At 30.2% G+C, this 10,000-nt stretch overlaps 1 protein-coding gene across 5 annotated transcripts in view; it reads left to right on the plus strand.

The window, feature by feature from the left end:
- LOC124957420 (bestrophin-4-like) overlaps positions 1–9,846 on the plus strand; it is a 12,921-nt gene extending 3,075 nt beyond the window's left edge. The window contains exons 2-12 of one of the 5 annotated variants that reach the window (XM_047514461.1): positions 1,723–1,917; positions 1,972–2,180; positions 2,307–2,441; positions 5,550–5,870; positions 6,027–6,360; positions 6,476–6,700; positions 6,827–7,125; positions 7,295–7,321; positions 7,417–7,637; positions 7,742–8,021; positions 8,226–9,846. In XM_047514461.1, coding sequence (XP_047370417.1) covers positions 2,371–2,441; positions 5,550–5,870; positions 6,027–6,360; positions 6,476–6,700; positions 6,827–7,125; positions 7,295–7,321; positions 7,417–7,637; positions 7,742–8,021; positions 8,226–8,565 — 2,118 coding nt within the window. In that variant the 5' untranslated portion in view covers positions 1,723–1,917; positions 1,972–2,180; positions 2,307–2,370 and the 3' untranslated portion in view covers positions 8,566–9,846. Of the gene's footprint in view, positions 1–1,722; positions 2,181–2,306; positions 2,442–5,549; positions 5,871–6,026; positions 6,361–6,475; positions 6,701–6,826; positions 7,126–7,294; positions 7,322–7,416; positions 7,638–7,741; positions 8,022–8,225 lie in introns of all 5 variants that reach the window. The other 4 variants (XM_047514462.1, XM_047514460.1, XM_047514458.1 and 1 more) reach the window with 4 other exon arrangements.
- Positions 9,847–10,000: the final 154 nt, after the last annotated feature.

Consider the following 10,000-nt stretch of genomic DNA (forward strand, 5'->3'; position numbering starts at 1 on the left):
TTTTTCTGTCTTTTCTTTTCTTTTTTTTTTTCCGGCCTGTTATCATTCAGCCACGTTACGATTTATTCGATATTTGCTTTAACCTTTTACGCAAACGGGATCAGCGGTTTGTGGTTAGACAGAAAGACATCAGTCAACTTGTGTTTTCTCTTATCGATAAGGACGGTTAAACTAATGGGAAGGGGTGGGTGGGATGGGATGGGGGCAGTGGTGAGAGGATAGGGAGGTTGTGAGGTTAACTCAGCCAGCGGATGGTCGATTAGATGGGGGAGGGGGAGGGGAGAGGATTGAGTAATATTTTCCGACGTAATTTCTTTTTTCATAATTTTCTTTTCTTTTTTTTTTTTTTTTTAATCGATTGATATCCATGACTTTGATAAGAGAGAGAGTGAGAGAGAGAAATACATTATAACGAAATAGAAGATTTATTTACATTTGTCATAGTTATTGTTTTTGAATTCGTTCGATTCGATTCGTTTATTAGTCTAAAATTTGTTTTACGCGATTTCAATGTACAGTAATTTCCAGTTCCGGTAACAAAGTTCCGTTTGTTAGATCGGAGATATGTATATATATATATATATATATATATATATATATATATATATATATATATATGTATATGTACATATATATATGTGTAGGAGCATTGACGTTACTATCATTTACCACGTATTCCTCTGATGAATCATCGACATTATTGTCGTTTAAATCATGTCCGTCAGTGAGACTCTAAGTTCCTTCTCTTTCTTCTTTTTTGTTTTTCTTTCCTTCTCTCTCTAAAAGTGGAATGAACGATCGCAATCCATCGAACGATATTTTACTCTAATATTATTATTTATTTATTATTTATTTATTTATTTATTATTATTTAAAAGTTCGTCAATGATCTGTCGTTAAGAGAGATGTAATTTTATTATAAAATTCGAAAAAAATGAAAGAGGATTTTCGACGTTCCTTTTTGTTTTTTTTTCTTTTTACTGTTAATTCGTTTTTTTCTTTTTTTGGAAGATGAATCTATCCATCGACATTTTTTTTTTCGGGACTTAGAAATATTCGGAAAGATTCTCTCAATTCTTTTTTTTTTTTTCTCCTCTTCATTTTTTTCCTCGCTCGTGTTTGCGCTTGCGTGATCTATCTATCTCTCTCTCTCTCTCTCTCTCTCTCTCTCTTTTTTTTTCTACTTTTTTTTTTTTTCTTTTTCGAAACGAATCCTCACGTGGTTTCTATTTTTAACATTGTTTCCTAATCAATTTTATGAATCATAGAGATAGTACGTAGTCAATTCATTGATCAAAACTGTTATTATTTTTTTTTTTTTTTTTTTTTAATGTATCATAGTAATTCATAAGATTTCTTAGGATTTAGAAATTTCATTTCTTTAAAGACGATTTGTCTCTAATACGAATGAATAAATTTATCTTTAAAATGAATCGACGTTTGCTCTTTATTCTCGACAATTAATTCTTTTTTATCTTTTTCTCTAAATCAAAATCCAATGATTTTACGTTGATCAGATGAAATTAGAAAATCTTCATCCAGATTTATCGATTTGTTATTTTCTTTTTTCTTTTTATTTTTTTTATTTACTTTATTCTCATTTGTATACTCATACACACACACACACACACACACACAAAGAGAGAGAGAGAGAGAGAGAGAGAAACAGACACACACATACATACATACATACATATATATATATATATTTATATTTTGCAGGACAAATCTATGGGATTTTTATACGATTAGAAAAATAAATTTGGATGGAAAGTGTATGAGATTAAAATTATTGATCGATCGATAATATAAATAATAAATCGTGAAATAAGAAAAAAGAAACTAAAGAAGAAAAAGAAGAAGAAGAAGAAGAATTTGTGAAATCGTTTTATGGACTGTACGATAACAATTTGCACGGTAAGATCGAAACGAGTTAAAAGTCAAATTATATAATCACGGAGTGGTTGACAGTGTTACTGATGTAGCTACATCATCGATGACCTTCATACTTTTCTCGTTCTATCGTCTACGTTCGCGACAGATATATGTGAGGAAGGAGATGCGTTTGACATAGGGAAATTGAAGATTAAAAGAAAAGAGCGAGGGAATTATTATTTGATAACGTTGAGAAGAAGAAGAAGGAAGAAGAAAAAAAAAATACATAATCGCTGAAGAGGAAGGTGAATTTTTTTTCTTTCTTCTGCCTATTATGTTTACGTTATGTGTTTGTATTTGATTTTTTTTTTTCTTTCTTTCTTTTTTTTTTTTTGTTTTATTCTTCTTTTTCTTTATTTCTTTCTCTCAAGGAAATGCAAGAGATCCTTTCTATCGATCAAGGCTGAGCTTTGTGATCTTCAGTGATTGAAGAGGATGACGGTCACTTATACTGCCGAGGTCGCTACCTGTCGTGGTCTTGGTTGCTTCCTTAAATTATTATTAAGGTATTGGAAAATTAATTGTTTTCTTTTTTTTTTTTTTTTTTTTTTTTTTTTTTCTTTTTTTTTTGAAAGTGGGCGAAGTTTATTATGTGAAAAGCAAAATAGTTAAAGCTAATTCTTATTGTGTATTAACGTAGAATTTATGTTTTTATTTACCAAAAAAACAAAATAATAATAATAATAATAAAAAATAGGAACGAAAAAATAATTATGGACGTAACACTTTGTTGATATTATAAAAATTATCATTAATTAATTTCATCATACATTTGAGATTAATAAGAAATAGAAATTTTATTGATTATATCTATATATATATATATATGTATGTATGTATTTATTTTTTTACTATTGTTTGTTATTTATTCTTTATCGTTTATTAAGAAATTAAAGATTTGTAAGCCATTGATTCTTAAATAATTAGCATGGGAATAATTTTTCTCACGATATTGCATTTATTATTTATAACAGAGCATTATAAGGATTTTATTATTTTAATATTGATGAGATTAAAAATGTTTACGCGTTCATTTTTAAATAAAATGTTATCGTAAATAAAAATCACGAAATTAATATTTATTATATAGAGATTAACCACTTCCGATTGAAAGACGTGCCACGCACGTCGAGATCTTTCTGTTACCGAAATGCCAACGACGTGTTACACACGTCGTCAGGCGATTGTTGCAGAAAGAAAAATGACGTGCGTGGCACGTCAACCGTGAATTTCTTCGGACATTTTTCTTTTTTTTTTTTTAATTTAATTAACACACATCACACACACGCATATATATATATATCACTTATTTACTTAATAAGAAATGAAAAATTCTAACGTAATAAATTTTTAAGAAAATTATTGTAAATTTTGTAAAAATTTGTTAAAATTAAGTAAAATTTCGAGTAATCTTATCTATTCGTAGAAATTTAATTATCAATAATTTTCACACATATACACACACACACGTGTGTATATATATATATATATATATATATATATTATTTATTAAGAAATTAAAAATGTTTAATTGATGAATAGGCCGATAATAAATGGGAAATCATGTCGCGTGCTTTTGCCATCATGAATTTCTACGTATGTATCTATATATATATATCTTGCTCATACTCGTTCCACGAGTTTCGATAATTAATTCCACGGTTATTATACAAGGATTGATTTAACGAGCGTTAAAACGTCCATCCATGTTATTGCCAAGTACTATTAAACACAAAAGTAACATTGTATCGTCTGTCATTTTATAAATCACATTTTGTGTTAAAAGAGAAAAGACAAGAGAGAAAAAAAAATAAAAGAAGAGGAAGAAGAAGAAGAAGAAAAAAAAGATTGCCTGTCGTATTGTCATTCTAAATACAATGGTAGACTGTATTTAATGTGTTTCCAAGTAAAATGATCTTTTGAATATTAATGAGTACAAACGATCATTGATCTTTCAGTAAAATGAACGATCTTACTGTCACAGTGCCGTAATTTTATTACGTTTATTCAATTACATTTATTTTTCTTCTTCTTCTTTTTTTTTTTTTTTTTTTTTCGTTTTTCTACCTTCTTTTTCTTTCTCTGTTCTTTTCTTTCGTTACTCGCAATCGCGAAGATAAAAAAAAATTCGACATACGAAAGTCCGATAAATTTTACTTGAAAGGAAGAAGCGTATTAATAAAAAAAAAAAAAAAATAAAAAATAAAAAAAAAACCCAAGAAAAATGGCGTACAAATTCGTTCTGTATAGTTTATGATTAGGGCCTTCGAACTTTTAAATTCGTTCCTGATTGGATTCTAGATTTCTAAACGAAAGAATACCGATCGAATATTTCATATTATTTGTTCAAACAGAGAAAGATAAGGATGACATGCAATCTTTATGTATAATACTCTATTTGTATGAGTGATGATATATATATATATATATATATATATATATATATATATATATATATAATATGTGAAATTATATTCAATTTCAAGGACGTAGCATGTTTGCACGCGTCACTGAAAAATTGTTACGATTTCTATCATTCCGACGCAATTTAATGAATATTCTCGTATGAAATTTTATTAAAAAAATAGCATAGAAACAACACATACATAGACACATAGACACAAACATACATACATTAAATAAAAGTTCGTTTAATACTTTTATTTATTTATTTTTTTCTTTCTTTTCTTTTTTTCTTTCTTTTCTTCTTTTTTCTTTTTTTTTTTTTTTCTTTTTCTACAAATAATCGCAGATGTGTGACATTTCAAATTGCAAGAAATTTCTGTGTGTCATGCTAAGTGCAAATACATTATTATATTTTTTCAAATGATAATAGATAAGCGCTTTTCTCTCTCTTTCTCTCTCTCTCTCTCTCTCTCTCTCTCTTGGATGATAAGAGACCAATATAATAGTTTCGTCATCTTGTAACAATAACTATTACAGATATTATTAAACGAGGATCCTAATCGCGTTTTCATTTTTTTTTCTTTTTTATTGTTTTTCTTTTTCTTTTTTTTCTTTTTTTTTTCCCGTCTTCAATAAAAATTAAATTGACTGGATTAAAGGCTAATGTTCTCTTTTTCTATTTCTTTTTTCTTTTTTCTTTTTTCTTTTTTTTTTGGGTTTCCTTTTTCTGAAACGCGCGTACGCGCATACCATACGCGCATTATCACGATAAGATCTTCAGATATTAATCAAAAGTACGATTTTAATTTTTTTTTTTTTTTTCATCCACAAAAAAGAAATATTATATCTATTATCAGTTTCAAGGATCTTTGTTAACTTGTCAAGGTCGAGTTAATATATAGAACAAGTATATGTATACATGCATTCGTGGAACTGTACGATCGATAAACTTTGAAGAAAGTTTAAAGAAGTCTGTATTTTTTCTCACTCATTCATTCACTCATTCATTCTTTCATTCATTCATTCACTCATTCATTCTTTAATTCATTCACTCACTCACACATTCATTCATTCATTCATTCATTCATTCATTCATTCATTCTTTCTTTCTTTCTTTCATTCATTCATTCATTCATTCATTAATTAATTCTTTCATTCATTCATACTTTCATTCATTCATTCATTCATTCTTTTTTTTTTTCCTACAGATGGAGAGCAAGTATATACAAATTGGTGTGGTTAGACCTGGCCTTATTTTTATTCATTTATTATTCATTGTCAAGTATCTACCGATTGATACTGGATGACGAACAAAAGAAAATATTTGAAGCTGTTGTGGCCTATTGCAATCAGTACAGCGATCTCATACCGTTGTCCTTTGTATTAGGATTTTATGTTAGTATAGTTATGACAAGATGGTGGAATCAATACATGGTTATACCTTGGCCAGACTCTATAGCTGTATTTGTATCGGCAACTATACACGGTAACGATGAGAGAGGTCGATTGATGCGTCGTACTATAGTCAGGTATAATAATAAAAAAACAATAATAATAATAATAATAATAATAATAATAATAATACAATTAATTATTTCGAATAAATGATTCATTTTCCTCTTTCTCTCTCTATCTCTCTCATATTTTTTTTTCCTTTTTTTTTCCTTTTCTCTTTCTTTTTTCAGATATGTATGCGTTTGCTTAACCTTGGTGTTAACGAACGTCTCACCAAGAGTGAAAAAACGTTTCCCAACGTTAGAACATTTCGTCGATACTGGATTATTATTGGAGAATGAATTGTCAATATTTCAAAGCTTAAATGCCAAGTTTCCTAAACCCAGTAAACATTGGTTACCAATCGTTTGGGCTTCGAGTATAGTTACAAGGGCTAGAAAGGAAGGTCGTATACGCGATGATTTTGCTGTTAAAACATTGATAGACGAGCTGAATAAATTCCGCGGAATGTGCGGAAATCTAATACATTATGATACCATAAGTGTACCATTGGTTTATACTCAGGTTAGTAGGTTAAATATGAATAAATGATTAGATCGATTATAATAAATCCGATTGTTCGTTTTAATAATATTACATTGTTTTATTATTTTTAATAAATATTATCATTTGTTACAAGGTCGTTACATTGGCCGTTTACACGTATTTCTTGACAAGCGTTATGGGAAGACAATGGATCCAAACATCAAACTCTTCCACCATCGACGTTTATTTCCCTGTATTCACGACGCTACAATTTTTCTTTTACATGGGTTGGCTCAAGGTCGCTGAAACATTGATAAATCCATTCGGCGAGGACGACGATGATTTCGAAGTCAATTGGATAATAGATCGTAATTTACAGGTATTATATTATTAAATAATGTAAATTGCGTAAGTTTAATTATTCTCTTAATCTTACGATTTGATCCTTTTTTATTCCTTCTTTTTTTTTTTCCTTTTTCCATTTTTTTCCTTTTCTTTTGGATAGGTCAGTTATTTGATCGTCGACGAGATGCATCACGAACATCCAGAATTAATAAGGGATCAATATTGGGATGAAATATTTCCAACTGAATTACCTTACACTGCGGCCTCCCAACAATTCCGGGAGGAACATCCAGAACCATCGACGGCTGGTATACAATTGTCAGCCGCCCAGCAAGAACTTCAACCGTCCTCCGTTAGAATAGACGAGATGGTACCGGATTATCAACAAAAGTTTCGTAATGATGTTGCCGACGACGCCGTATCCGGAATACATTTTACTGCCGACGGGAAATTGTCCAGGTAATTTGAATAGATAAAAAATATATATATACATATCAAAAAAAAAATAAAGATAGATAGAAAGAGAGAGGAGGGGGGGGGGGTGGAAATAGAACACACTTGAAACGCGTTAAAAGCACGAAAGAGAGAGAGAGAAAAGGAATGTTCTAATCGATAAATTTGCTAACAGAAGTGCTACCACTGCTAAAATATCAAGGTAATAAAGTCACTCAAATAGGATGTTAATACTATGAATCATATATTTGTTATACGAGGGTAAAGTTATTAAAAATGAACGTTTATAAATTTTAGGAGTGCCAGTAGAGTGAGTAATCGTGACCGTACATTTAACACTGGATCAACGCCAAGTAACTTGGATGGTTCGCTGACCAGGGTCAACAGTGTAACCAGTATGTTAAAGAGATTGTTCAGTAAGGAGGATAGACCGGATGGTGGTACATCGAGTGGTAACAAAACACCCGGTAGAATTCAACATTCTAGTTCATCAGCATCATTGCAGACAAGAGTACACGGTAAGATATCATTGATCAATGATAATATTATCATTCAATGTGTAATTTGTTTATTTAATTTTTTTTATTTTTTTTTTTTTTTTGTTAAATCGATTGTACATCAGCTGGTACAGGTGGCTCGACCAAGATCGGTGTTATCGAGGAGGTCGACGAACAAATGACTATGACATCAATGAGACCAGAAAATAGGCCACATGTACAAAGTATATTTCCGCAAGGACCGCCACCAGCTAGTGCACCGGTCGACGTACCTGGTTCTGATCATAACAGAAACAGAGACATCTTTTCTAACAGTGCACCTGCTACTACCGCTCATTTAACCATCGCTGATGGTAACAATGGTCATGATTTCGAGAATGGCAATAAATATCCTTCGAATGCTAGGTCAATTTTTTTTTCATAAGTGTTTCCTATTCTTTGTCTTTTTTTTTTTTTTTATTTTTCTTCTTCTTCTTATTATTATAGTAAATTAAGATCGTGCGTAGCACGTATATATGTATAATTTTGTTCTGTTTTATTTTGATTTGTTTATTTGTCATAATGAAACGAATTATTATTCCTCATTGTTATTTGTTTTATTGATTTTAGGAGAGAAAGATCTAGCATAAGTTACGAGCCTTCAAGAAGTTATCAAAGTACAACGATTGGCGATGGTATGATCAGCCCAAGAAGTTCGATATGTTCGACGAATAGTAGCTCGGACGACGAGTTTACTAAATTAAAAATAGAAAGGGAAAATCAAAGACGTGAAAAAGCATTCAGACGATTGGCAAGAAGTATTAGTGGCCATGGTAATATATTATCTCACGAGGCAAAAAATTTAACAGAAAATGAAGTACTTTTGTTAGCGGAATTAGCGGACGCGTCGAGATTATCGTTGGTACCAAGAGATAATGACGATAAGGAGAACGAAATTGCTAAGGTTTAAGTGAATCCTTATGTTTAGCTGATTTTTCTTTTCTTTTCTTTCCTATTCTTTTCTTTTCTTTTCTTTTCTTTTCTTTTTTTTTTTTTTAATTATAAACTTTCGCCTTGTATTTGTCGTGAAATCGAGAGTGTATGTTATTTTACTTTGATGTGCGAGTGAGTGAATGAGTGATTGAGTGAGTGAGTGAGTGAGTGAGTGAATGCATGCGTGGACATCCCTCGCAATTAATGTAATCGAGTGTGCTGAGAAAGAGAGAGAGAGAGAGAGAGAGAGAGAGAGAGTAAGAAAGAAAGTTTTTATTAACATTCCGATAAAAGAAGACAAAACATTTGTAGCTTTGAGATCGTATACTGACTTTAATGGCGGCTAGTATCTTCAATGAGATTTATTAGAGTTACTAGAAATTACTTTTTAGTAGCTTTTTCTCTTTCGGCTGTGTACTGACCCATATATATATATATACACACACACTTTATGATTACTGCAAAAAAAAAAAAAAAAAGAAAATCATTTTCATAATAGAACGACAATAATTAAGAGAGAACGATGCCACGTGTGACTTAATTTTATATGTTAGTTTTCTTATAATCAATGGATCATTAATATTTATCGAGTTTACGACATCGTTATTTCTTCTTTTCGTTTTTTCTTTCTGTTCTTTTTTTTTTTTTTCTTTTTTTTTTTTTTTTTTTTTTCTTTTTTGTTTTTTAACACAAGAACAACAACAAACGAAAAATATTACGTCAACGATTATCATTATCTAAGTGCCTATATTTATACAGTGCCTATGAGGATCAAATAGTGGCACATGAAATACTCCGACGAAAGAAATTTCATTGATATTTCTCGTACCGTAAAAATATTTAATGGCTTTGTATATTTGTGAAACAAGACGATCATGTTTAAAGTACACTTTGCAATTTTATTAATTAAGGATGAAAATTGTCTATGAACTTACATACTGTGTATTACCACGAATGGTGTTTTACATCATTGAGAAAAGAAGAAGAAAAAGGAGAAGAAGAAAAGACAACAAAAAAAAAAGAAAAAAGAAAGAAAAGATAAAAAGAAAACGTTCCCTTCCTTTCGACGTAACGACAAGAGAAGAAATCTGGTGTACATGAACATTCCAAAGATAGAACAATGGAAGAGAGGGGTTCGTTTGTAATTTCTCTGGTGCTACCAAATACACTTATCTTTTTTTCCAGTATTAAGTAAAGTAGCTTGAAAAAAAAAAAAAGAAAAAAAAAAAATAAAGAAAAAAAAAAAGAAAACAACAAACGAATATATCTACGTCTGTGTATCTATCTGTCCATTTATTTTTTTCCTGATAAATAAAAAACAAATTTGATCCTAACAAATACAAATTGGAAAACAGCGCTGACGTAATGAATTGGGGAGGGATATAAGGTAAAATAGGGCGCTGCGATCGCCG

This window comes from Vespa velutina, chromosome 25 (genome assembly GCF_912470025.1).
Source record: "Vespa velutina chromosome 25, iVesVel2.1, whole genome shotgun sequence".
NCBI classification, from domain to species: domain Eukaryota; kingdom Metazoa; phylum Arthropoda; class Insecta; order Hymenoptera; family Vespidae; genus Vespa; species Vespa velutina.